The sequence below is a fragment of the Pogoniulus pusillus genome, chromosome 11 (assembly GCF_015220805.1).
Source record: "Pogoniulus pusillus isolate bPogPus1 chromosome 11, bPogPus1.pri, whole genome shotgun sequence".
Taxonomy (NCBI): Eukaryota; Metazoa; Chordata; class Aves; order Piciformes; family Lybiidae; genus Pogoniulus; species Pogoniulus pusillus.
The window spans coordinates 27,123,199-27,150,409 of NC_087274.1; the positions used below are offsets into that span (position 1 = coordinate 27,123,199).

The 27,211-nt window shown below is 47.7% G+C and overlaps 2 protein-coding genes across 10 annotated transcripts in view; one reads left to right on the forward strand and one right to left on the reverse strand.

The window, feature by feature from the left end:
• ADD1 (adducin 1) overlaps nucleotides 1-2,672 on the forward strand; it is a 54,478-nt gene extending 51,806 nt beyond the window's left edge. For 5 of the 6 annotated variants that reach the window (XM_064151584.1, XM_064151587.1, XM_064151588.1 and 2 more), the window contains one exon: nucleotides 237-2,672. In XM_064151584.1, coding sequence (XP_064007654.1) covers nucleotides 237-589 — 353 coding nt within the window. In that variant the 3' untranslated portion in view covers nucleotides 590-2,672. The remainder of the gene's footprint in view (nucleotides 1-236) is intronic. The other variant, XM_064151590.1, reaches the window with a different exon arrangement.
• On the reverse strand, nucleotides 2,666-27,000 carry MFSD10 (major facilitator superfamily domain containing 10). Of its 4 annotated transcripts, none has more exons than XM_064151595.1 (13): nucleotides 26,570-26,984; nucleotides 23,219-23,408; nucleotides 22,272-22,368; nucleotides 19,965-20,068; nucleotides 19,082-19,240; nucleotides 16,589-16,777; nucleotides 11,616-11,724; nucleotides 10,567-10,678; nucleotides 9,031-9,139; nucleotides 7,599-7,689; nucleotides 5,953-6,000; nucleotides 4,776-4,865; nucleotides 2,666-3,750 (listed from the first exon to the last, which is right to left on the reverse strand). In XM_064151595.1, exons 2-13 carry the CDS (start codon nucleotides 23,387-23,389, stop codon nucleotides 3,644-3,646), a joined length of 1,386 nt encoding a protein of 461 aa, XP_064007665.1. In that variant the 5' UTR covers nucleotides 23,390-23,408; nucleotides 26,570-26,984; the 3' UTR covers nucleotides 2,666-3,643. The 4 variants fall into 4 exon arrangements, with proteins under 4 accessions (XP_064007665.1, XP_064007666.1, XP_064007667.1 ...); XM_064151596.1 differs by lacking the exon at nucleotides 26,570-26,984 and adding an exon at nucleotides 26,197-26,270; XM_064151597.1 differs by lacking the exons at nucleotides 2,666-3,750; nucleotides 4,776-4,865; nucleotides 5,953-6,000 and adding an exon at nucleotides 6,196-7,128 and having other exon boundaries at nucleotides 26,570-27,000.
• Nucleotides 27,001-27,211: the final 211 nt, after the last annotated feature.

Genomic DNA, 27,211 nt, shown 5'->3' on the forward strand with positions numbered 1-27,211 from the left:
CACATGGTGGAATTCAGCTTTATCTCTTCTGTGGGAAGGAGCTGGAATTGAAAACAACCCTGACTTTGGGATGTGCTACTTCTATTTCCGTGCCCAGAGCCAGAGCACAGCCTATAACAAAGGCTTCCCTGCGCAGGCAACGTTTTAGCTTTTCTAGAGTGCTCTCCATCCACTGCCTTTGCTCTATGCAGGGACACTTACCTGAACTAACTATGTCATTGTCTCCTGCCCACCAGAGACACAGCAGGACCAGACCTACAAAGATGACAGTGATGCTGCAACTTTCAAGCAAACCCTCCCAGATCTCACCCCTGATGAGCCTTCAGAAGCACTCAGCTTCCCTCCCTTAGGAAAAGAGGAAGGGAGATGTGATGAAGATGTGTCCAAAAGCCAAACAGAAGCACCTGCAGTGGAAAACAAGGAACCCCAGCCTCACCCTGCTGAGGAGCCAGCAACCCCGACAGCTGAGGAGGGGACAGCAGCTGATGCAGGTAGTGATGAATCTCCAGGGAAGTCCCCATCCAAAAAGAAAAAGAAGTTTCGCACTCCTTCCTTCCTGAAGAAGAGCAAAAAGAAGAGTGACTCCTAAAGGCCAAACACACAGCAGAAACACTGTCATGTTTTCAAACCCATTAACCACTAGAATGTACCAGGTCGTACTGAGTGTCTTGTCTTACCATGTAAATGAATGCAACAAGTAATCCAACCAGCCCCTCAGCTCATGGCTTGATTGTTTAAGGGTATAACCAGAAACTAATGTCCAAAGAGGTGCTAATCCTGTGTGTCCAGCAGCTGCCACAGATCCGATCCCTCAGTTGTGATCCAGTGTCAGTGGCTTCCACAGGCAAGGCCTGGAATCACTGTTTTTTAATTTCAAGCCTGCACTGCTTTACTAAAGAGTTAATGTCACAGTTCAGAACCAACCACAGCTTGCTTCCCACAGGAAGGGTTTGCCAACGCCGTTCCAGGTCCCAAGTAAATTCCTTCTTAACTCTTGATTTCTGGAGAGGATGTTTTGGCAGTGGTGTTCTCAGGGGGGAGGTATTCCTGAACTGGAGCGTAGGGTTCCACAAGCTTGTGGTCACAGATGGTGTGCTGGTCAAGCTTTGAGGCTACCTGCTCCTTCCCCTCCTCCTCCCCTCTGACTGTGGTAACAAAGTGGAGGTGTTTTCACTTTTGATTTCCTAACTGGCTCATGAAATCATCTTTGCTGTCTGGGACTGAAGTGGCTGTGGTGTGTCCGCTCATGGTGTGTGTTGCAGAGCCCAATCTTTTCTTTTTCCTAGTGAGTACAGCTTGAAGGAAGTCTGCCTTCTAGCCTTGAGTCCCCAAGAGCCAGGCAGGTTAGAAGAGCCAGGCTGTTAGAAAAGGTTAACAAGGGACCCTTGAACGTCCTCCAGAAGCTGTGCAGCTGGAGGTGGGGAGCAGGGGCAGCTGTATCTTGGACCTTAGCAAGAGGGGTTTTCATCCTTTTAAAGGGCCCTGGAGTGCAGGTGCCAACCTGCTGCCCATGAACCAGCTCTGCAGCCTTTTGGCTTTGTTCCTTCCCAGGATGAAAATGTAAGTGCATTACACTGAGCATTAACCTGGGGTTCTGTTCATTGCTTTCACTTAAAAAGCTGGCAGTTCTTTAACCCTTTGGTGTGGTTGCCAGCAGCAATGTACCGACCCCCCAGGAGCCTCCCAGGTGTACTCTCACAGTTTGCTCTAAGTGTTTAATATGTAGCATGGTAAAGAAAATCACTTTCCCCCCAAATTCACTGTTTCCCAGTTCTTGCCATGCTTCTGTCTGTCACTAATTGTCTAAGTAGCTCAAGGTCAGCTAGGTGAAGCTTGCAGGAATCCTCCAGATGCTGGGCAATGCCCCTGGCCAAGGGCAGGGAATTGGTAACTGTTTCTGGGTTTAGCAGCAGCAAACCTTGACACCCCTGTGTGGGAGGGGGAAGCACCTTCACTCCCAATGTCTGTAACAAAACAGGGTCTGGATGTAACCTTTTAGGACAACATTAAACATTGCAGTTGGTAAAATAGCAGGAAACTACTAATGCCTTACATTCATGCAGCAGAGAGCATCGCAGGAGAGGCAGGCTGGGTGGTTGGACACGGCTATGGATGAAGAAGGCCTGCGTTAGGCTGGGAGGTGCTGAGACCTCAGGCTGGTTTCAGGCGGCGAAGGGGAGACAGCTGAAGGAGAACTGGAGCTGTGAGGTTTTGAGGTGGCGACCGCTGTGGTGAGGAGTGGAGGGCCAGCTGCTGTAGGTGCAGCAGCAGCAGGAGCCCCTCGCCAGCGATGCTGCGCCAGGGCTGCATGGCACCGACGGCTTTCGGCTTCTACTTTAACCTTCGTGTCCTCTGCACACTAGGAACTTACCATACTCGTTTCGCTCACTCGTGTTTATCGCAGGGTCGTAATGCAACGACTTAATTGCTCTGTTTCAGTTCTTTCCTGGAGTCCCTCATTTCTCCTGGCCGCATATGCAACGACTCTTTGATTTCTAATTTTGTAGTTTGTTCTTTTAACCCTTTGTATCACACAGTATCAAATGTAGTCACCTATGGTTACGCGCTCCGGGGCACGGGAACGTCCTGGGGGGTTCTTTCTTTCTTGTATCATTAAGTTCTACTCACAAATAAAACTCTTTAAAAAAAGAGCTCATGCTCTGCCTTCAAAACTCAGACTGTTTTATTCTGCAGCTGGAGGCTGCTGAATTTAATTAGCTTCACTTTCCTTTAATGATTAATGTGCTGATTAATGATGGCTTTAATGTATTCTCAGGCACCACTCAAATGGGCAACTGTGGGGTGGCCTTCCAAGAGTACCCCAGCAGAGCAGTGGGCAGATCCTGTTGGAGGAATCCTTCTCCCATTCACCCCTTCACCTACAGCAGCCCGGCCTGGGAGTCAGCACTGATGGGTTCCTGGCCCACTGAGGGTCCTTGGAAGAGGCCTTTAGCACCTTGGCTGGAGCTCTGGACCCCCCTTTGGCTTAGCCAGACAGGGGCTGTTGGGGTGAGATGGGGAGAGGCTGGAGCAGTGTACAGTAGCCGTTTATTTGTAAGGTCAGAAGAGCAGGGCTTGGGCATCAGAAACCATCACCCAGTCCCACACCCAACCAGGCATCAGAACCACTCCAAGTCTGGACCCTTGCTCCTGGCTTCTGATTTTGCTGTTTGTTTTAAGGCAGGTGGTTGGTACAGCTTTTAGCAGGCCCAGAGCTTTGTGAAGATCTGACAGCTGTGGGTTTGTTCTCTGCTGGCCAAACCCAGACACACAAGTCCCTGGGCAGGGGTTGGGGCAGAGGCTTTGGTCTTGCTTGTGCTGGTGATGGATAGAAAGGAGCAGAGAAGAGCTCTGTGGTGCAGGGTGCACTGCGATCTCACTGTGCTGCTGTCACACCAGTCTCTGCTTGGCTCATGACCTCAGTGCTTCACTCACCTGTTCCATGAGTTTCTTCTGTCTGCAGTGCTAGCCAGGCTGGCTGGGCGGTTATTTTAACAGACCTGCTCGTGGAGGGCTGCAAGGAACCCACGGGGATTGTCGCTGCAGATGGTTGCATGTCCCCTTCCTTGTCTTCCTGTTTTATCAGCAGAGTTGGGTCTTGTAGAGGTCCCTGGAAACTGGTGATTGATGCCATGGTCGCTGCTTACTCCTCCTTTGTTGGCTGCTTGATAGAGCGAAGCAAAACCAAGGGGATGAGGAACAAAGTGCCACAGAGTGTGAAGCAAACCTCTGCTCCTGCCAGCCAGTAAACTGCAAAGGAAAGTTTGTGCTGGTTAGTAGCTGCCTGCCCCTCTGACCTGGCCTTCAAAGCTCCGGTGCTGAACAGCTGCCTGCTTCAGGTGGAGAACCTTTCTGCTGGCACATGAGTCACACAAAGGAGGTGGCTAAGGGCAGTGCTGGGTCTCTGCAAGCAAAGAGCAGGTGAGGAGTTGTGGTTTGTAATGGAGTATTTTCATTCCTACCAGTACAGCAATGAGGAAGGCCCCGTTCTCTCCTCCAGCCGTACAAGCAACTGCTTAACTCTCTGTCCCAGCACCTCCTCCAGGACTGCCCTTGGCACATGGCTGCGTGGGGCGAGCCAGATCCTGGCTTTGTTCAACCCTAACGTAAGTGGCTGCTTCTCACAATTCTGCCCCCTTATCCTGCAGTGACCTTGGGGGACTGAACTGGGTACAGGGCATACCTGTGCTCCTGAGGCATAGCCAAGGCCTTGCCTGAGCCACGAGGCACTGCCTTGCCCTCAGTACTGGGGCAGGAGCAGTGTGGACGCTTTAGCCTGTAGCTTACAGTGCTTTTAATGCTGGAAAGTTTGTCAGTGCACGTGATGGCCTGGGCCTGCTGCATCTGTATCATTGGGATGCTGCTTCCTGAGATGTGGCAACAGCACAGGAAACCTGATTTCCCTGACTGCTGCTACCCTATGCCAGCTGGCCCTCAGCAGGGAGTCACTGGCTAAAACAGCTGAAACAAGCTCAGCAATGGCTCCCTCTGCATGCTGGGGACAGAGCCTCTGTGGTGCTCCTCTACCTGCACAGCTACAGGTGGGGCTGGCATCAGGCAGCAGCTGCTGTCTTGTTCACCTCTGAGTCTAGGAATTTTTTTTAACTCACCATGAGGCTTTTGCTGGTGCTATGCAGGATCATGTCCTGCCCCTGCTGCAGCTCTCAGGGGTCCCTACCTCCATAAAGACAGTTTTCTGACTGCCTTCTCCCCTGGCCTGTAGGGCCCAGAGTGATGCTGTGGTGGCAGAGGGAGGAAGAGGAGGCTGCACCGACCTGTAGCTGACAGGATGGGTCCCAGGGCTCTGGCCAGGGCGCCCAGGCTCCGCAGGATGCCCATCACACGTCCTTTCTGGCTGGCAGAGCCTGTCCGGGCAGAGAGCCACATGACATAGCAGAGTGAAGAGTTTAGCACACAAGGTAACTTCAAGCAGAGCAATAGTAGAGGGGCATTAAGGAGACAAAACTTGCTTCTGGGCCTCAGCACTGCAGTGCTGAGAGCCAACTCAAGCAGTGCTGTAGCACCAACTGTGTTATCCTCAGCTGGCAACACAACTATGCCTGCATTACAGAGCAACCAGTGCCACAAACCTGGCAGGGTTCAGAAGGCCTGCTAGAAGGTCTCTCCTAATGAGGAAGGAATGATGTGACTGCTGGCAGCTATGGCTGGTGTCTCTTTCAAAGGAACCAGGCCATTTCTTGCTCAGTATTGGCTATGGCCTTCACCAGTGATATTCTTTGCCTACTCTTCCTCATAACCAGCAATAAGGTTGCTCCGAGTTTCCCCATGCCACTGGACCCAGCTGTGCTGCACAGAACAAAACTCGGGTGTGAGGCTGCTGGTCCTTCTGAACAGGTCACTGCCACTGATTAGCCCTGCAGTGACCCATTATGGAGTGCTGTTTGCAGAAGCAGTTTGGGGTTCTCCTGTGCTCCCGTTCAGAATGTTTCTGACTATTCCAGAGTCAGGATCTTGCATTCCAATTCCACATCAGCCCCACCCAGCTTCCCCTCTGTGCAGGACATTCAGAGAACGGGAGGGGCTAAAGATGCAGCCCCTCCAGTGTAACACAGCTGGTCTGTCTCCCCACAGCCAGGCACGGTGCCCTCAGAGGGTGACTGCAGCCCTGCATCTCTGGCAGCAAGCAAGGGCCTGGGAATGGCTCTTTTCTAGCCTCAATCCTGGAGGGGTGGTTACAGCTTCAGGGCTACACCTATACAGCAGCAGATCCTTGAGCACTTGGCAGTTCTGCATTAGAGTGGAAAGAGGCTTTCTGTAAAGCCAAGCAGCAGCCAGAGCCACTGCTCCACCACTCAGCTCCAAGGCAGATACACGCTACCAGCATTCCCGCTGCTGCATCACTCAGCTTGAGGGCAGGTCTTTACTTGAGCCAAGTCTACACAGAGGTCAGTTGCATGGCCAGGGGCTGCTCAAAGCAGGAAAGAGACTCACCATAGCCTGACACCACTGCTGACAAACATGGGATCACAATGGCTGCAGCTGGAAAAACACACAAAAGGGCCTGTCAGTGAACAGCAAGGAGCTCGTAACTGTTACAAGAGAGCAGACAATGTGGCAGTGGTTGTAACTGCTGCAGAGAAACAGGCAGAGCTCTGGGGCACTGTACCAGAAATGAATCATCAGGTTTGGTCCGGCTCAGTAATGTAAACACCCCCTCAAAGCCAACCTGCACCGAGAGCCCAGAGCCAGGAGTGCCTGCAGCAGATGTTTCACATCAGGCAGCCCACGGGAAAGGCGGGGCTAGGTCAGATCAGCTAACTGGGAGCTTTCCAAATCTCTGTGCTCTTGTCAGGTGGAGCAGGGAAAGGGAACCACCCAGATGTCCAACAGATGAGGTGCCTGTACACAGCATCATTCTGTCCCCATAGCTTCGCGTGGCTGAGAGGCAGTGATGCTCTGCCTTGGGAAGTAAGGCAACCACGTCCAAAAAGAGGAGGTTATAGAATGTTTGGACACAAAAGACAAGAGCTGTTCAGCAATCACTGCCCTCTTACTGAAAGAAAGGCCTGGTCTGCCAGGAAGGAAGAGCTTTAAGCAGACAGAGCAGAATGTTTTCTGGGAAGGAGAGGACTACTGGAGAGCAGGAACAATAGATGTTGCCTTAACTGCAGGCACCTTAACTCACAGGGCAGAGAGGAAGAGATGAGGAGGGAAAAAGACCCCTCCAGAGGTGTTTCTGCTGGGCTTAACTGGGGAGGAGCTGGGATACTCTACCCAGACGTGGAGCTTAGGAAGGTAAGCCTCCTTGCTTAGAAGCCCAGTTAGACCAAAGGAGTCCCTGCTCCTCACCCAGTGAGCTTACAAAGTGAGGTCAGCTTTAGCTAAGATGCAGCTTCTCAAAGCTGTTGAACAGAGGTGTCCCTCAGCAAGCCAGCTGCTGAAGAGCTGTGTTTGGTGGTTAGAGTCTGCTCTTCAGCTCTAGCACACAAACGCCAAGGCTTCGACTTCTGTAATTAGCAGTAACTGAAGCTTCTTCATGGGGATAGCTGAAACCTCTTTTCAGACAGGCACTACAGATGGCTCCAGCTTCACTCATGACTGTTTCCCTGAGTAACAGGTTGGCAGAAGATTATTTATACAGACACTTGGAATACCTTTCAAATGCACCTATCAGGAACAAGAGATGGGGGTGGTACTCCCTCCCTGTGCTAGCAGCTCAGCTGCATGCCACAATGCTCGGGGCAGCCCGGATTCACCCTCAGTCTGGCCTTCAACTTCTTGGCCTTAGAACACAGCCACAGTGAAGCACAGACATGCTCTCTGCCTTCTTCTCCTGAGCTCTTTAGTGATGATTTTGCTTCTAGGTCTACTAAGAGGTGACTGAAACACCTTTGAGAGCTTCCCAGTGAGACAGAGCAACAGAAGGACTGGAGATGTTCCCAAATATCACCATGGCACAATCCCGTGATACAAACAGTATCACTAAAAACAACCCCAGACACTGTTCCACATTTTGCAAACAGAAATATCATTTTTCCATTAAAGTTTAAAATTCAAATGCATCTTTTTTAAGGAGGTGATTAAACATAAAGCAAACTTCTTTGTGCCTGGCTTGCAGTGCATGTGGGATAGCTCACCAAAGGAGTACAGCAGCAGCCCAGCACTCAGCACGGTCACATTTGCAGCCCATCCAATCAGGAAGAAGGCTGGAATCAGCAACACAATGGCCTGCAGAACGGAAAGAGTCACACGGTCACACGGTCGCATCCAAGCCCTGCTTGGTAAAGCCCCACTGGAGCTGCCCTGCCATTTCCTTGCAAGCCCCTTTTTCCTCTCCAGACAGCTCAAATTCACCTGGATGGGCTCAGTTTGCTTCTCTGTGCTCCCAGCAGCACATAATTACAGAGCACACGGAGTCACCTGTAAGGCAGGCTGTAGTCATCCCACCTCCCACTCCCACAGCTGAGGAAAAGCTCTCTCCTGCAGAGTTCTCTCTCTCACATGATGCCCTAGTTATTTGTGATGTTTTTTAATCTTGCTCCGTGTTAACTGGACAGAAATTTAGCTTTAACTCTATATCCTGAGCTGGCACAGGAGACCAAAAAGCTTGTATGCAACAGGAATACAGCTCATCTGCTGTTTCTCAGTGGTATTGACTGATTTTTATCTTTAGCTTTTGGAGTCCACACTTCTGAAGCCAAGATGAGAAGATGGGGGTGGAACTAAAATGCAAAAAGGAAAAAAAACCACTCTTCACCTCCTCCAAGAGCCTGGACTTCAGGTCCCCTGTGATGTGTCCCTGGCACAGAGTTTTGGCAGAAAAGCTGGAGCAGTGAAGACCTGCTGTTCCATAAAAGAGCTTATCCACTCCCACCAAATGCCTCACGTTGAAGATGCAGTGGTAAATGAGCTACTGCAGTCGCAGTGCTAAGAGAGGCCACATTTGCCATATGATCCAGATTCATAAATTGCCAGAATAACTCCAGCAAAAAGGGGGAATTTCCACAAAAGCCACTCCAGCCACATGTATCCCCACAAAGAGTGCTCCAGGGCCAGCAGGTTTCTGCATAGTGCAAAACTGGAGGAAGAATCAATTTCACCCTGCCCACAACTGAAATATACTCCATGGAAAGCCTGCCAAGCACAGACATGGCCAGACTGATGATGCTCCTGAAGGTAATTTGCCAGAGTCAGAGAGAAGCTCTGAAGAAGCTTTAGCAGTCTTATGTCTGCACTGCAAGAGAAATCACTGAAACAAAGCATAATGTTCACAGCACTATACCTAGATGGACACTCTGTTCTCATTCCCTACTACAGCTATGCATGAAGAACTCCAAAGTTCCAATACTATGGCAGCTGATCTGCTAAGAAAGGGCTCATATGTTCCAAACTTTAGTTAGACCCACAAGTGCCCAACAACCTTGGTCTTGAGAAGTCATCTGTCTGGATTAATGAGACACAAATCCCTTTTAATTTGAAAAGTACAGTTAAAGCCTCACACTGCAGTCTGAAAATTATCATCTCAGATCTGGGGGGGGAGGAAGAAAAATAGAGTTTGTATTTTTTTACCCTTTTTACAGTTCTGATTTCATTTCCTGGCTTGATTCGTCGAGCATAGCCTCCCTGGATCACAGCCATTGTTATTCCAATAAAGAAAAACATCTTGCCTTGCTGCATGCTAGAAGGAGGCAAAAACACAGAGCGTGGAGTCACGCAGAGCATTCCACCCTGGGAGTCACAGTGCAGAGCCTTTCCTCAAACAAGGGACAGAAAATGCTTTTTGGTGTCCCTATGAGCAATGCAAAGTTCTGAACATGCTGCCATTAGCCTCCAGAGCAGGCAGCCAGCAAGAAGAGAGAGAAACCTCTGAGGTCCTGAATGGAGATGGGAAGGCTGCTGGCAAATGCTGCAGTCATCTGTAGACTGCTGTGATGTAGTTTAGTTGTTTCCTGGGTGGCCCACAAGAAGTCAGCATGTTAATTATCCTGTGCCATATGCACAAGTTACTGGTTTCCAAGGTTCTCCTTTCTCAAAACCATTGCCAGCACTGCTCATGCAGAATTTAAGGTCACCAAGGCACAACATGGGCACTGACATGGTAGTGACCATGTACCACAGCAGGAAGCTTGCAGCATCTCTCCCTTCAGCCTTTATAGTTCTTCATATTTCCCTTCACCTCTCTTATCTACTAAGTTATGTGGATGTTAGAATCATAGAAACAACCAGGTTGGAAGAGACTTCCAGGTCCAACTTAGCACCCAGCCCTATCTAATCAATTAGACCATGGCACTAAGTGCCTCCTCCAATCTTTTTTTTAACACTTCCATGTTCTCATCTAAAAGCTTGTTTGTGACCTAGCCTGCACTGCTGGCATGAAGTCATGCACCTCATCTCCCTGGCAGAAGGGAGAGGATACTCTTCTTACTGCAGAAAACCTCTCCTTGACACAGTTAAGCCATAAACTGTAATGAAAGACAGGCAAGGAAAGAAGAGACAAACCCCTGAGAATTACTCAAGGGGAAGGATACACATAAGGAATCAAGCTGCAAGATCACGTTCCTGGCTGGAAATCTTCCTGTGAGCTGGCAGGAAAAGTATTTCCAGCTGAGCTGCTGCTAGTGGGCTCTGCTCTCTTTCTTCTCCAGTGTTTGCCTACAGGAGATCAAACTCCACGATGTACACCACATGCAATGCAGAAACGAGCAAATGCAGTCACATAGCTACACCTCCATCCCCTGCCTATTCTGAGCTCCAAGCTTGGTCCTGATACTGAAGAACTCTTCTGGGCAAGAAGAGGCTTTATTCTAATGAATACAACTAGCCCAGTTACACGTATCTGAGGAGCTTTCATTTCGTCTTGTGCATTGATTTTTCTCTAGCCACGAGGAGTTGCAGATCAATTCCTTTCATGATAAACAGTGTCCCTAGATTTTCTTACACTGCTCCCTCAAAGCCCAGGCGCCACTGAATGTGGTGGTTGCTTTCTGAGTGTTTTCAACAACCCCAAAAAGTCTCTCTTGAAAACAAACAAACACACTTTAGATCAAGAGTTTGGGAAATACCCTAGACAGAACATATAACATTTGTTTTCTAGGTGTGCCATACCTGCTGAAGTGTAGCCTCTGGTGAGTCAGAAAACTCAGGGTGTACTCCAAGCCAGAAAAGAGGAAAAGGTACAGGAAATAAACCAGGCCCAAGACTTTGAGATTCTGAAGATCTAAGCAAAAAAACAAGTGAAATGCTGTGGTGTTTTTCAAAGCAGGGCTTGAGAACGTAACAGTAGAGCAACATTTATCACCTGTACAGGGAAAAGTTCTCAGCTCAGATGCTCATTTTAAATGCCCATACAAGACATGGATCAAATTGCTTCTGCCTGCTATCTTCCTTCTGACAGGAAGAGAGCCAAAAAGACTAATTTCTCTGTGGGTCACTCCGCTGTCATTCATCCAATCCAGCCCTTCTGCCTCACACTCTCTCCTCCAACTGCACAGGGATTGATTGATTTATGTATTTCAATCAATACCTATATTCTGTCTCACACCCTGACACTGCTCTCAGGATGATACTGGCTAAAGCACAGCATCTGCTTCTCTAAGCTACACATGGGATTGACCTTACCTAAACCCTGCCTTTGCAGAAAAATAACAGGTTTTCTCCAAAGTGCCTCTGTTCCTGCAGCAGCAGCAAGGAGGACTGAAGGCTAAGCTGGTCCATCTAGCACACACTAGTTTAAATTCTAAGGCTTAAATAATTTCATTATTTAATCCTAGAGCTCCACTATCTGATCTGAGAAATAAAATTCTAGTCTGAAGTTTCCTGATTTGCAGCTTCAATAAGCAAACTCACATCTCTCTTACTCATTGTGCCTTGATCAATCTCTTTAAATCATTTCACTACCCCATGCTGCAGCCTGAGCCTGAAGCAAAGAGCAAGTAGCAGGTCAGAAATCTTCAAAACAAGAACCTCTAAAACCTTCTTTTGGGAATAGCAAGACCAGCGCCCAAGGGAGCTTGCCTAAGTTGTTCAGAAGATAATAGGGAGGGGTTTGAGTGAACAGTGCTGCTTCTGAACTGGTTTGAGTAGGGTTTTCATGTGGAAACCACAGCCACCTACAAAGGCCACACAGTATCCATGTAAAGCCAGCCAACACTTACTCTCTTCTGAGGGGGATTCCTCTCCGCGGGTGACTGCAGAGAACCGAAATAAAGCCAAAGGACTGAGCAAGTCAACTGCTGCCTGAAATCCAGACGCTACAGAAGAGACCTGGAGAAAGGAAGAAGTTAGTTAAACACCTGATGTCATTAACTACTGCCAGGAATTGTCAGTAACAGCCAAATGTGCATCTACACCTAGGCAAATGAGCTGAGATAAAACAAGGCACCTGGCACTGGGGTTTGACTGACCCCCATGAACAGCCCCAGACTTTATGAACACAGAACTGGCTCCAGATGGTAACTAGGAGGTAGGGCACTGACAGCACCTTTCACTGAAGACAGAAAACAGACTCTCCCTTGGGTTCCCAAAAAGCAGAAAAGCTTCATTCTCCACAGCCTTGAAGCTGGTCTTATTTGGTTCACTTTTTGCACCACCCCTCCTGTGCAGTGAGCATTTACAGGGAAGACAATGGCACATCTGCCTGCGAGCTCATGGGAAGCTGGGGACTTGCTTGAATGCTACAAGCCTGAGAACAGTTTGTGCAGCACATCAAACAGCAGCCTGTTTTGGCACTTGGTGTTCTTTTAGCCAGCCACTGACATCTCCTGGGGAAGGAATGGAAAAAATCATTTTTAGAGAGGTTCTTAGGCCCAGCCACATTTCATGGTTTTTGAAAGAGGTAAATTTGTTTGGTAGCAGTCCTGGTCCTTGTACTCAAACATGCTAGTTGCACTCTCCCTGCTCCTTATCAAGAGGCACTGAGGAGATGTTTGTTCTTTCATCTACACAGAATTAAATATTTTAGTTTGTTTATTTTTTAGCCTAAGGTATGGAAGAGCAAAGAAAATACAGAAGAAGAAACAATGTCTGAATTCTTAAGGAAGCAATTCCTTAAGAGGAGAATTTAGGCTGTCACTTTACATGACAGTCACAGGAAGATATAAGACAGACTCAAGAATCCTGAATAATCACACTTAGTACTTCCCATCTTCAAAGCACTGCACAGGCTTTATCTGATGAGCTTCCTTTTCTTCCCAGTAAGGGAGGGAGGGAAGGAGGGGAGATATTACCTCCTTGAGGGCAGAGATTGAAGGTCAGATTATCAGTGGAATTTAATCTCAGTACATGACCTGAGGATTTAACAAAGCTGTAAACAAATCAACCTTTAACGTGGCATTAAGATGACTCCTGTCTTGTTTTGCCAGTCAGAGTATCCCACAGCAGAGCCCTAGAGCCTGTTAGTCTCACAGCAGCACCCAGTTCAATATACCAGGCTGGTTCTCTATGAAGCCATAAAACTGCTGACCCACATGGTATAAACTGGGATATTTCTTTCCCTCTCCATTGCACGCATTGCAGAGAGTAAACACACTCCCAAGAAGTTTCCTCACGCTTTTAAAAGGTCTCTAAGAGGATTTCCTGAAGCTGGCTTGTAGCGATCCTCAGTTCCTGCATTTCTTGGCATGATGGTGTTTGTACTACAGCACAGACTGCTAACAAGCAACTATCTGCAGGCATGTGTGTCAGTAACAAAAAACCCTCTAGTATGTACCTGGTTTGAATGATTATCCACATCGGACAGAGTGCTAAGCTACTTAGACTAAAATGCTGATTTTAGCTTAGTCTAAAGGACATAGATTATATGTTTAAAATCTTGGTGTATGATATATATATGCATTTATTTTTTTTAGTAAATAGGGGTGTGTGCATGTAGAATCATAGAATCAACCAGGTTGGAAAAGACCTCCAACATCATCCAGTCCAACCTAGCACCCAGCCCTGTCCAATCAACTAGGCCATGGCACTAAGTGCCTCATCCAGGCTTTTTCTGAACACCTCCAGGGATGGTGACTCCACCACCTCCCTGGGCAGCCCATTCCAATGCCAATCACTCTCTCTGTGAAGAACTTCCTCCTAACATCCAGCCTATACTTCCCCTGGCACAACTTGAGACTTTGTCCCCTGGGGGGTCTTTCCTGGGGGAAGAGACCAACCCCCACCTGACTACAGCCAGGTGTATGTAAATATCCTCTACTTTATTTTTATCTATAACTACCCTCTAATTTATCTTACCTTTACCCTAGAAATAAGAGACTAGAAGTGACCATAAGGGTCTTCATCCACTGATCTAGAATGAAAACCTTGTTCTAAAACTGACAAAGGTGTTTCACTGCCTCCAAAACTCAAAGTATAAGCTGACAATTTCCACGTCACCAGCTGTGTAGAGTTTAGACTCTTCCCAGATTCAAAATCTGCAACCTCTAACTTGTATTTAATTTCCATGCTTATGGTTTATTATTCCAAAGCTGCTCAATTCTATTTCATAATCACAGCAAAAGTCACCTTGAAGAGCAGACATTTTTCACGGTGTCTCTGTTAAGAATAAGTAAAATGTCTTGAAGTCCAACTCAGGAATGCAGCCTGGGCCCTCCAACCTGCAGCCTTACCCTTCAAATCAGACATTGTTTAAAATGCACAGAGCACAAACCTTGCTCTTTCCATAAATCTTCTACTGATGCTGCAAAGTCCTACCTACAGTCCTTACATCAGACACTCAGAGAATGGTTTGGGTTGGAAGGGACCTTCAAGATCATCTAGTTCCAACCCCACTGCCATGGACAGGGACACTTTCCACTAGACCAGGCTGCCCAAGGCCACATCCAACCTGGCCATGGACACTTGCAGGGAAGGGGCATCCACAACCTCCCTGAGCAACCTTTTCCAGTGTCTCCCCACCCTCACTGAAGATTTCCTTTATTAGCTGGACACCAGAAAAAATGTGCTAAGATCCTCCCTCCAGCTAGGCAGCTTTGCCCATGACTAGCTTGGTTAAAAATTAACTCAGAAGCTCTTAAAGCAGATAGATTCCACTAGAGAGGTTTCTGTTACTTCCTTCTCCTAAGTAGGTCACAGCAGGAGCTGTCTTGGCTTCCAACAGGTGAACACTACATTATCTTCACTAAATAAACTTGTGCAATAGCTAAGAAAAAAAAGGGAAGAATAGTGAAAATTCAGTTCTATTTGGATGAAAACTCATAGAATCCTAGAATGGTTTGGGTTGGAAGGGACCTTAAAGATCATTTAGGTTCAACTCCCTGCCATGATCAGGGACATCTCCTACTAGACCAGGCAGCTCAAAGTTCCATCCAACTTGGCTTCTAACCCAGTTTCCAACTGATCCTTGTTCCCCCTGTTCCACTCCTCTTCCTACAAGTTAGTTCCAACATGAATGAATGTGAAACACCTGAACTCTCCTGTGAAGAGGATTGACAGAGAAACCAGGATGTGATGAGAACACAGTGTATTTCAAGGAAACAGATGTCTGATCCCACTGGCACATTCTGCTACCGCCTATCGTTATCATTTCCCCTCTTCTCACAGCTTTGACCTCCTGGCACATCCACTGCTGCACTCTGGGAGCACCTGCTCCAGCTTGGCCCAGCCAAGTCCCAGCCAACGTACCTGCCTCTCCTCTACCACGCATGGGCCAAGAAAACTGCTCCTCTCCCACTCAGAAAATGGAAGGAATTACCCAAGAAAAGAGCAAAGCAACCTAAAAAGTGAAACTGCAAATTCTCTACAACACACAAATCACACAGGGCCACTGCCCAGATGTAGGCTTAAAAGAGACAGCACAAAGCACCAACACTGACGCCCATCACAGAAGGCTCCAACACCAGACAAACCAAACACCCTCTGTATTTTGCATGGCTGAGACCTGACTCCCAGAGACATCTCTTAATGCACATCACACAACATCTGCTGCTGCTGCACAGACACAGCCCCACAAAGCAGGAACAGTGCTCTCAATCTCTTATCAAAACTCAGTCCTGTCTGGCTAACACAGAGCATCTTATCAGAAGAAGTCTCAAAAGGATAATAAAGGAGAGGGAGGTATTCAGTCATTTACGTTCAAGAAGGCACTGAAACCATTCATCTCCCCACAGCAATGGTGGAGCTGTTGAGAGAACACAGATTTGCTCTGCAGCACTTCCCTACATCATGTTGTCCCCACACCACAGCATGCAGCTCCAGCCAAGGGCAGGATTTTATCTGGAATGATTAGAAACAGCCAAACAGGGAAAGGGGAACAGATGACACATGGAAGAGCTGTCAAAAACAAAACAACATAGCTGCAGTGCTTGGGAAAACAACATGAACCACCCATTTCACACAGGACACAACCTGCTGGGAAACACTCTGCAAAGGTCCAAAGTTTTGCCCTGCAGACAGAAGTTTCCTGAAAAATTCCCTGCAGCAGAGACAGGGTTTGGCTATCCAGAGACCAAGCATGCTCCAACGGCTGAGTACTGCCTAGAGATAAGGGACAGGAAGGATCCAATCCAGCTGAAAGCCTCACTTGCTTCATCCAGGCACCTTGGGCTGAATTCAGTCTCTCCTACACCATGAAGGAGGCTGTTCCAAGAGGTTTTTAATCAGACCTTGGACCATGTCCAATTACACAACTCATACTGCTCATAAATGTCTGGCCCCACGAATCCAATCACTGTAGGCATTTTGTGAAGACAGCACAGCTCAGAAAGAAGAACCATTAGCTTCTCAAGTTTTCAAAATTATCAAAGACAAGATAATGGTTCAGAACATTTCCAACAGACGCTGGCACCTCTGGTGCATGTACTCTTACCCTTAGCTGAAATTCCTCCCTAGGGACCTATTGTGATCATAGTTTAAAAATCACCCTCATCCTCCCAGGTCGCCCTTAGGTTTTGAGACATGCACACCTAGCACACCAAAAGCAACTACAAAGATTTTCTCATGTTACACTAGGCTAGAAGGTGGGACCATCACATAACTCCCTTGACACCAGCTTGAATGAATCAAACTCCAGTCCCAGGAATAAGCTGAATTCCTGAGAAACTGCCTCAGCCCCTTGTTTCCAGTGTTCCATCAGTTCTCACAGCCTGTTTTTGCAAGGAGCAGAGCTGTTCCTTCACAGGCACAGTCCACTTACCCGTTTTTCTTTGGGAAGGGTCTCTGGAAGGAGGAAGAAGATGAAAATCAAGTCTGCCACAGCAAACACGAGCGCTAACAGTGCTGAACGGAGGTAGAAGACCTCTCCTTTCTCTGCCTCCATGGCTAGGTAAGCTCCAATCATGGGACCCAGGGTGAAGCCAAGGGAGAAGGCTACACCAATCATTGCCTGTAGTGATACAAGGAACACAGACATGTAGTTTAGACACCTGTTTGCACAGGTAGCTCAACAATAAACTAGTTTGGATTTCCTGGTATTTGCCCTAAAGGAACGCAACCAGAAACAGACCCTAATCATTAAGCACTAAGAATTAGAGCCCTGTTACTTCCAAATAACTGATGTTCTGTCCAGTAGGAAAGGAGCAGGAACAAACTGCAATATGGTTGTGAGAGAAAGGAGTCTGGGAAGATAAATAACAATTCTCACCTCAGGGACTGCCCAGCCAGCAGCTCTTTCAGCCACGTAATAAACTTTGGTTGTATAAAACTGGAGCAAGGAGGACAGCAGTGTAGTAGGAATTCAGGATGGTGTCTATGGCTTCCTCTGTTTAGGAATTTATGGCTTACAGAGCAAATAGGCTGAGAGACTTCCCAGAAGAACCTGAATTTAGTGCAGGCACTAAAAGGGATTTATTATCTCAGTATGAAACCAGCACATTGGAAAAGGGGTAGAATCTGCACACACCAGATGGAAGCTTACAAGGGCCCCTAGCTGACTCAACATCTCAGTGAGACTGCTTAAGAATAAACCAGACCAGGACCTGGCTCATTTTACTCTGGCTCCTTTCATGTCCTTCTTAAAAGCATCCTCTCAATGATTTTGAAACATTGAAAGATACACATTCACACATGCTGGATCCAAACCCCTGTCATCCCAGGACTTGATCTTTCTGCTTTCCTGAGTCTATTTAACTATATCTGTAGTACTAAACTAAAAAGACCACTTCACAGCCTCCAGTTCTGTTTCAGCCTGCCCAGCTAGCACTCTCCCAGGCAATGGCTCCCAGGTTGGAGGTAGTATCAGCCAGATGCTGACCACACCTTGAGTACTGTGTCCAGTTCTGGGCCCCTCAATTCAAGAAAGATGTTGAGGTGCTGGAACATGTCCAGAGAAGGGCAACAAAGCTGGTGAGGGGCCTAGAGCACAAATGCTATGAGGAGAGGTTGAGGGAGCTGAGGGTGTGCAGCCTGGAGAAGAGGAGGCTCAGGGGTGATCTTATTACTGTCTACAACTACCTGAAGGGGCATTGTAGCCAGGTAGGGGGTGGCCTCTTCTCCCAGGTAACCAGCAATAGAACAAGGGGACACAGTCTCAAGTTGTGCCAGGGGAGGTATAGGCTGGATATTAGGAAGAAGTTCTTCACAGAGAGAGTGATTTCCCATTGGAATGGGCTGCCCAGGGAGGTGCTGGAGGCACCGTCCCTGGGGGTCTTCAAGAAAAGACTGGATGAGGCACTTAGTGCCATGGTCTAGTTGATTGGATAGGGCTGGGTGCTAGGTTGGACTGGATGATCTTGGAGGTCTCTTCCAACCTGGCTGATTCTATGATTCTATGCTATACTCTTGCCAGGAAGCAGAATGCCTGCTCTGGTGTGGAAAAGAAGAGAGTATAAGCCATATGGATATGAACCATGCTGTACCGAGGGACTTGCTCTCAGTCTCTAAAATTAGGCCCTGACCCAGTTTATCTACTGGTGCTGTATGGCTATGACTTTCCATAAATAAAAATACCTTTTGGCTCACCAGGACTGTAACAAATTGCTTTGAAAATTCATTAGCTACCACTGTGAAATCTAAAGCTTCTCCCCCCACAAGAAGGAGCTGTCCCACATAGTGGCTTATAACAATCTGTTGAGAGAAGTTTGGGCCCTCGAGCTTTTTGTAAGATAAAAGCTATAACTGGTAATCCACAGGCAAAGTTCAACCTGCAGGATGCTTCCATCTGGCTCAGTGTCTTCTGGAAGAAGACAAGGCAGCTGTTCATGTTGCTGCTCAGGCAGACACATGCCACATCCTTTACCTGCTGAGGTAAGATACTGAAGGCAATGCAGCACTGCAGAAGTCAGGAGTCAGACTGTACTGTGCTGCTGTGCTTCCAAGTTAAGGAGGGTGAGCAGGACAGGTTATCCTCTAACTGGCTGCCAGATGCAAAGCTAGGCCATAAGACCTTTGAATTTCTCAGCAGTTGTAATGAGGATTATAGTTTGTAGAAGGAGTAAGGTCTAACACTTGCACACAGGTAGTTTTTCAACAACTAGGCCACCTGCTTTTTGTGGCAGGTGGAACTCGTTGACAAGACTAGCCCGAGAGCCCATCAACAAAATTACCTGGCATCTCCTCAGCAGGGAGGCAGTGGACAAACTCAAGTGTTCAACTGATCAGTGAATGCAAACCTGAGGAATATATTCTGAGCACCTGGAATCAATTAAAGGTTACCCTGCAACCCCAAATATCCCTCACATGTGTAACTCACCATGCCCTTGCTCCGTGCTTTTGGAGAGTGCAGGTCAGCAATTATAGCTGTGCAGAGGCTGACATTCCCTTTGCTTATTCCACCCACGATCCTGGAGAGGAGGAAAACACCAAAGGTCCTAGAGACAGCCCATAGTGCATATGATGTTATCAAACCCACCTGTAGAAACAAGAAAGAGTTTCTGATAAAGCAAAACAAAGTTGGTATTAGCTCTGCATATTCCCCTCTTGCAAGCCCACCCCATCTGCAGTCCACTGCACTTGGAAGACTTCACACCTGTAGCCCTTACATTTCACCATCACAATAATCATCACATTTGTTTGTTTAATCCAGTCTCTACAAGCCTACAGGACAAGGTATCTGTCTATCATTTGCAGCTGAGTTCCTCCACAGCTGCTCTGCACAGCTTCTGTAATTAGAGCCTCACACCAGCAACAGAAAGAACATTCTGGAGAACATCCATGCTAACAAGAAATACAGCCCACAGTGCTATACAGCACCTCCTGACAACCCCCAGGCTCTGTGAAATGGGTCATGAAGTGATCAGCACTCATAAGACGCTTGGGGAACTAACTTGTACAGGGATTATGTTTAACATTCGTAAACAAAGCATCTGAAGTCAGACTCCTGCACACAGGCAAAGGGATTTTGGAAAATCCCAGAAAAATACAGCTATTTTCGTGCCTTTCTTGTACAGTTCTGGATCTGGGAAGTTCAGCTTAAGCATTTGCTTTTGGAAGTGCAGCCAAGTGACTTGACATGAAGCAGACCTACAATGTTCAGTTCCCCAACCGTTTGTGCTAATCACAAGATCACAGTGCCTTCACTGTGATACACAGTGTGTATTGGGATGTGCTGACTAAAACCAGTAGGAGACACATACCACTGTCATCAAGATGACAGGCCTTCTGCCCAAGTGGTCTGACACAGCACCAGTGAGGGGAGAGGAGAAAAACTGGAGGATGGAAAAGATTGAGCCAATCAGACCTAAAAAAAACCCAACCAAATACATGTATCAGTACACTTTGCTGCCTTCACCTTACACACAAAGACACTCAACCTGACCCAGACCTGTCATTCTCTTAAGTCCTTTAAAAGCATGCAATCATATGTTAAACAGCATCTGTAACCAACAGCTTTATCTCTCAAACTAAGCCACCTTCCAAGCATTGTTCTTTAAGTGAGACTGCAAATACAGCCCAGATACACAGCCCAGAGTCACAGGAATAAACTGGATCACTTCACTACTGAGAAGGGGGTGAAACTCACTGGTTATAATGGCATGCTGGTTCTCCAATGCTTCCCCAGCTGACTACATCCATTGTCTGGTTTTGAAGCAGAGATAATGCAGTCTTTAATAGTCACAACCCTTTTAAGATTTTTTTGATGGTTTGAACCTGGTTCTGTCACACTTAATTAGCTTTCCTTTCCCTCTTATCATGGAAAGAAGGACATAAGCACTGCTGTTAGTGAGGCACCCTAAGAGGCAGGAGTCATCTAACAGACTCCAAGAGACTTTTGAGATCTGCCTCCAGCTTCTGTGATCTTTAATTCCTCTTTTCTCCTGCCATTTCTAGCTTCACACACTTATTAATTTGCTCTACACCCTCAACAAGCAGACAATAAAAGGCCTTGCTGTCGCAGTTTTTCTCCAAAGGAAAAACTGGGTTATGTGTCTCAGATCATTCAGCCTTCAAAGCTTTAAAAGGCAGAGGAGAGACCAAATGTTCTGCCTCCATCAGCTCTGAGGAGGCAGAATATTGATACTTAACACCTTTCAGAGGACAGCTGATTGTGAGAACTCAAAAACTGTCTAAAAATCTTACAGATCTGTACACTGGCAGATTATGTTAATGTTTTGCTCCTTTTCTCGTTTCAAAGCCTCTTGCCTATTTTGGAGGAGGCCTCAGCTCACCAGAAGGAGGGAGTCTAGACATTTCCAACTGAAATTAACCCAGATACCCTCACAGCTTCACACTCTGAAATCCCAGTTTCCTCCCAACTCCTTAAAGCACAAGAGGCCAAAAGAGCCTCTGATGTGCAACGTGACATACATGCTGCTGGATTTCCTGCACTACTCCCTGTGCTGCTCACTCACCACAGAGTCTTAGTGACAGCAAATGCTTCTGGACCCTGCAAGTCAGCAGCTCTCCTGCTTTTAATAGGACTAATGAGATTTAGAAGCAGTGCTGCACTACAGCTGCCCAGCAGGGAGGTAAGACTTGAACTCTCAAGCTTCTAATTCCAGTGGTTCCTACTGACTGGTCTCCAATCACGTGCAGATCCATTGTTAGGGGACAGTAATTTCTGTGACTGTGCAGGGTCTGACACAGCAGGCTCCTGACCCTCAGGTGACAGTCTGACAACAAGGAACAGCAGGCCTCTATTTCTGTAGCAAGCTGTAGAACAAATTGGGCAAGATCATAGGATAATTCAGGTTAAAAGGGACCTCTGGAGGTCACCTACTCCAACTGCCTGCTCATAGGGCCAGTTTAAAGTCAGACCAGGTTGTTCAGGGTTTCATTCAGTTAGGGTCTGACAGGCTCTGAGGATAGAGACCACAAAACCTCTCTGGGCAGCTTGTTCCACTGCTTCTCTGCTGAACTTGTTGCAGTTTACAGATATGTATGGATACGTATGAATACTAGGGGTGGGTGGGTACAAAACTGTATGTCAGTGTTCTAGATGTGGTCTAACAAGTGCTGAGTAGAGTAAGACAATTGCTTCCCTCAACCTGCTAGCTCTGCTCCTGTTCACACAAGCCAGGTGCTGCTGGCACCCTTGCTGCCAGGGCTGGCTCATGCTCATCTTGCTGCTCAGCAGGATCCCCAGGGCTTTCATAGCAGAGCTGCTCCCCACCAGCCAGTGGCCAGTCTGCATCACTGCAAAAAAGGACTGTTCCTTCCTAGGGACAGGATTTCACAAGATTCCTGTTGGCCATTTCCTCCTGCCTGTCTAGGTGTCTCCAAGCGACAGAGATGAGGCAGTGTAATGCTAGCAGTGTAAGCAAAACAAAATCACTTGCAGCCTACTGTAAGAGACATTCTCTGTGTTATTTAAATCTAGTATGTTTTTAATTCAAATCCAGTATGCTTTTTTGTATTTCTTGTAATTTTTCTCATCATTCCTCACATCAACACTGCAAATAACTTGAATATAACACTTTTTTTTTGTTGTTTGGCTTTCATACCTCCAAACAAGACACTGTTGTATTTCCTCTCTGGAGGCACTCCAACCATCACTGCAAACCAGTCCACACCACGTTGCAAGGACAAATAGAATCCATCCTGCAAAACAGAGAGATGAGAAATAAAAGCAGGAAGACAGGATCTCTGGTTCATTTTCAAAGACAGCACCAGAGTTGAGTGAACTAGAGATAATGTTAGATAATTCCTTCTCTCCTCCACCCCCCAATGGAAAATTTCCTTGCCGATCAGCTGTCATAGGCTAAAACCAGCTCAAGCTGTGAATGGTGACAAGGCAGGACAATTTGGTGTATGTATTAGGGTGGAGGAATATCTGAATTTGAACTTTTTAAACCATCAGGCCTACTACTTGCTAAAACTTGAATTAAACAACAGTGGTGTGTCTTGGATTCTTCAACTAGGAAGGCAACATGGGACACATACACTATTCAGACTGGGATAACCAGGGTCTGTAGGTCTAGAAAGAAGAGGTGGTGGGTTCCTGAAAACAGAAGGACAACTTGTGAAAAAGAAAAAGGCCTTGAAAAGAAGAGGAAGATCTTTGCTGTAGGAAATACAATGGAAGTGGGAGAAACTCCTGGAGATCAGTCCATGGTTATGGTTAAAGACAGGGCTGTAAAAAAGACAAAGCCTACAGCTGCAGCTGGAGTGCAGTGGGAAGGGGACTATGTATCACCAGTGAAGGCACAAACACACTGTTAAATACAAGGACTAGCCTCTAAGAGACACCTGAATTTGCCTCAGAATAGATCCATCATTTTAATGAAAAAGCAAGAGGAAAGAATCTCTTGCAGGTTCACAAGCAAGCTCAGTCCATGTCCCATTTAAATGTGCTGGATGCTACTATTATTATTACTCTGTCTACAGCTATTTGCTTGCCCAAGGTCTCCACCTACAATTTTCAGCAGGCTGAGTTTTCTCCACTACTCACCTCAGTCTGGCTGTAATAATCAAGGATGGAAGGAAAGAGTGGCAAGATGAGAGCGAACCCCAACAAGTCAATGAAGAGTGCCAGGAAAACAATGGTGATAACACGGCCACAGTTCTGCTCTTCTGTGCCACTGAGGGAGCTGCTGCCGATGTCTCTCACTTGCTGGGCCATCTTCCCAGCTGCTCTCCTTCTAAAAGTTACAATTAGATACAGTCAGCAGGAAGCATTTTGCTGGCCTTTCACAACAGTACCTTATGAAAGACAGTGAAAGAACATAAGTGATAGAAGAAGGAGCGATGGCTTCAAACTGGAAGAAGCCAGATTGAGATGAGACATGAGGAAGAAATTCATCCCCGTAAGGGTGGTGAGGCACTGGAGCAGGTTGCCCAGAGAAGTCGTGCAGGCTCCAAGACTGGCAGTGTTCAAAGGCAGGCTGGGTGGGGCCTTCAGCAAGCTAGTCCAGTGTCCTTGCCCATGTCAGGGGGGTTGGAATAGATGATCTTGAAGTGCCCTCCCAGTCCACTCTAGGATTTCATTGTAAGATTCATTCTTGCTTTCCCCAAAATAACTATAAACTATGACTATATTAAGCTACCTGTTTTTTGAATGAACAAGAATCACAACTCTCTGGTCTTGGCTCAGCATCAAGTTTGCCTGCATCAAATACAGGCTACAAAGGTAATAGGAGCATTCCAAAGAGAACACAGAACTAAGAAGTATTTAAGGTTTGTTAACATGTGAGCAATGCTGATAAAACTTTCCCAAATGTTTTCAACTCAGCATTACAGTAAAACAGAGAAGAAAGGGCACACTTGTTTGGAATATCCACAAACAAGTAACCCACAAATTATTTATGCCTTCAAGATTATTTGTGCCTTCAATGTATGCCAGAAATGACTGAAGTAATTACAACTGGGAAAAAAAAGAGAGATTCTTAACTGTTGCAGGAATTCTATCTTTAAGACAAACCAAGCAACTCAAGAAACAAAATTAAAAAATCATTTTGACTTTCAAGTGTTGACCACAGCCATTGACAGATTATGAGTTTGGGCATCAAGTGATTAAGGCAGTGTCTTAGTTTGTCAGAATATCAGAACTAGCAACTTTGATTATATGCCTTAAAGACTTAAACAAGGATGCAAGCCATCTGCCATCCAGTATCTAATAAATAAAGAAGTTAATCCATATCCTGTAAAAAACACTAACAGATAGTCAGTGCAAGGAGTAACACACAAGCCACAATACTGAAAACTTCAGCTCTGTAAAACATTAGTATCATAGAATCAACCAGGTTGGAAGAGACCTCCAAGATCATTCAGTCCAACCTAGCACCCAGCCCTGTCCAATCAACTAGACCATGGTACCAAGTGCCTCATCCAGGCTTTTCTTGAAGACCTCCAGGGACGGTGCCTCCACCACCTCCCTGGGCAGCCCATTCCAATGCCAATCACTCTCTCTGTGAAGAACTTCCTCCTAACATCCAGACTAGACCTCCCCTGGCACAACTTGAGACTGTGTCCCCTTGTTCTGTTGCTGGTTGCCTGGGAGAAGAGACTGACCCCCACCTGGCTACAGCCTCCCTTCAGGTAGTTTGGATCAGCAATGGGATCACCCTTGAGCCTCCTCTTCTGCAGGCTAAACAACCCCAGCTCCCTCAGCCTCTCCTCACAGGGCTGTGCTCCAGGCCTCTCAACAGCTTCATCGCCCTTTTCTGGACAGCATATCTCTGCCACAACCCAGTTTGCAGTCCCTTCTACTGCAAAAATCCCTGCATGTTTGCTGCTCTAGAAGAGTAACAAAGAGACAGAACTTGATCCAAAGACAATCAAGATCAAAATATCCATTGACTTTGGTGAGTCAGGATTGAAACCACTGAGCAATTCTTAATCCATATGACACACACAGGCACTTGTGCATGCAACACCATATTGCATTAACGGAAGATCATAACACTTGGTTATGCTCAGCAATAAAAATGATTGTGAAATTTCTTTACCTGTGGATTCAGTTTATTTCCACAAGCTGAACAAGAAAAGGGAGGACCAGCAAGCCATTTATTAAGTTGGTATAATGCTCTTAAGTCTGCAAGTGAAGAGAGCTGTTTGGTAATGTTCAAGACCCTTTTATTTAAAACGGTTAGTCACCATCACTAGAATGATTTAGTTATTTGTTTACCCAAATAATTTAAGAGCATCTGGAGCCAAAACAACCATTCCTTTAGACAAACCCTCCCTGGCTCTAGGTCTATCCAGCCAGCAGTTGAGGGATGGGTTCATTGTGGCAGATTCTGTCCCGTTTTATCTCACATTTTGTTTATTCATCCACTGAATTGTATGGCCAAGCTGAACTTGAGTTCAGGGTTATTTACACAGGGTAATATCCTTGATGCCTCATCCTCATGGCCAGTTCAGCCAGCGTGTGGCTTGAACCTACTGATGCCAGCACTGACCCTTCATTCAGCTCCACTCTTGGCTATGTGGCTGCCATTTCCCTTACGCAACATCCCAGGTTCTGCCTTTGTGATCCACTTTTGTTGTTCAGACCTCTCCATATTTTTCTTGCCAGGCAGGAAACCACCAAACATTTCACAGGGCCTGGCATCCCTTCAGAGAAAACCAAAACACTCATCTCTACCACGGCATGCGATTTCTGAGACACGCTGAGAAGGGGGGTGGGGGGAGATTTTCAGTTTAGGGAAGTTGTTTCTCCGGACATTCCTGTGTGTCCCTGACACTCTCTCGGCTCGGCCTTGGCTCTCCCCAGCCATGCCCGTCCGTCTTTCCTCACCTCTGCCCTCTACCTCCGGCTGGCAAGGCTGGGGGTCGGTGCTGCGCTTCTGCAAGGGATCAGCCCCAAAGCTTGCCCTGCCCTCACGCACAAACACGAGATTTGCCGTCGGCCAGCAGGACGAATCGCATCCTTCTGGGCTTTTCTTACCATTCCTTCTCCCTTCTGAAACGTCCCAGGCCCAGCTTTACCTGGTAAGCCTGGAGACTCCTCCTCCGACTCCCTTAGCAAAGTCCCGATTCAGGTCGAGAGCAGAAGTTGCAGTGGGGAGGGCAATAAAACGACTCCGCTCCCCAGCGCAGCCAGATTTCCGAGGGGCGGACGAGCGGGCAGAGGCAGGCCCGCAGAGGTGCGGTGCCGGCGGCAGGGCCCCTCCGTGCCGCCGGGCCCCTCCGTCCCCCCGGGCCCCTCCGTCCCGCCGGGCCCCTCCGTGCCGCTGCCGCGCGGGCAGACCCGCGAGGGCCCCAGCCCGCTGAGGCGACGCGAGCCGTGCCCGGCCCCGCTCCGCGCCGCTCCTCCGGCGCCCTCCCGCCGCCAGATCCTGCCCCGCTCCGCGCCACTTACCGCTCCCGCAGGGCGCCGGGCCCGCAGCGTGTGCGGGAGAGTCCACTCCGCCTGCCAAGATCCCTCCCTTGGGGATGCCGCGGGAGAGCGGCGGCGGCTCCTCCCCGGCCCTTCGCTGCGCCCCGGCGGCCTTCCTCTTCCGGCCGGCAACGAGGCTGCTCCAGCGGCTCTGCACCGGGCACCGCCGAGGCGGGATCCCGCCCGCCTGTGCGGGGGGATGGCAGCGGCCCAGCAAGCGTTCCGCTGCAGGACTCAAGGAGCAAAGTGGCCAGGCCGGCGGCCGAGAGGGACTGCAACCCCAGGCTGAGGGAAGCGCTTTGTGAAGGCAGCCTCGGCCCCCGCAAATGAACAGCGTTAACGATCCGGCTGGGCACCTCGCACCTCACACCGCAGCCGCTCCTCTCGTGTCGCAAGACCGTTGCAGGAAAACACACGTGCTGCAATTAAGAGAGGGATGTGCTTTTAGTCCTTGCTACCGAGCAAGGTTACAGCAGCAGTTAGCGGTGGCTTTGATAAACGGGTATTTCCTGGTATCTGGCAAAGGTAGTTGCAAAAGATGTAACTGTCCCTAAACCAAACTTCTCCCTTTAAATACTCTAGTTTTTTTAGCACAGAGAACATGAATAGAGTTGATATGGATAG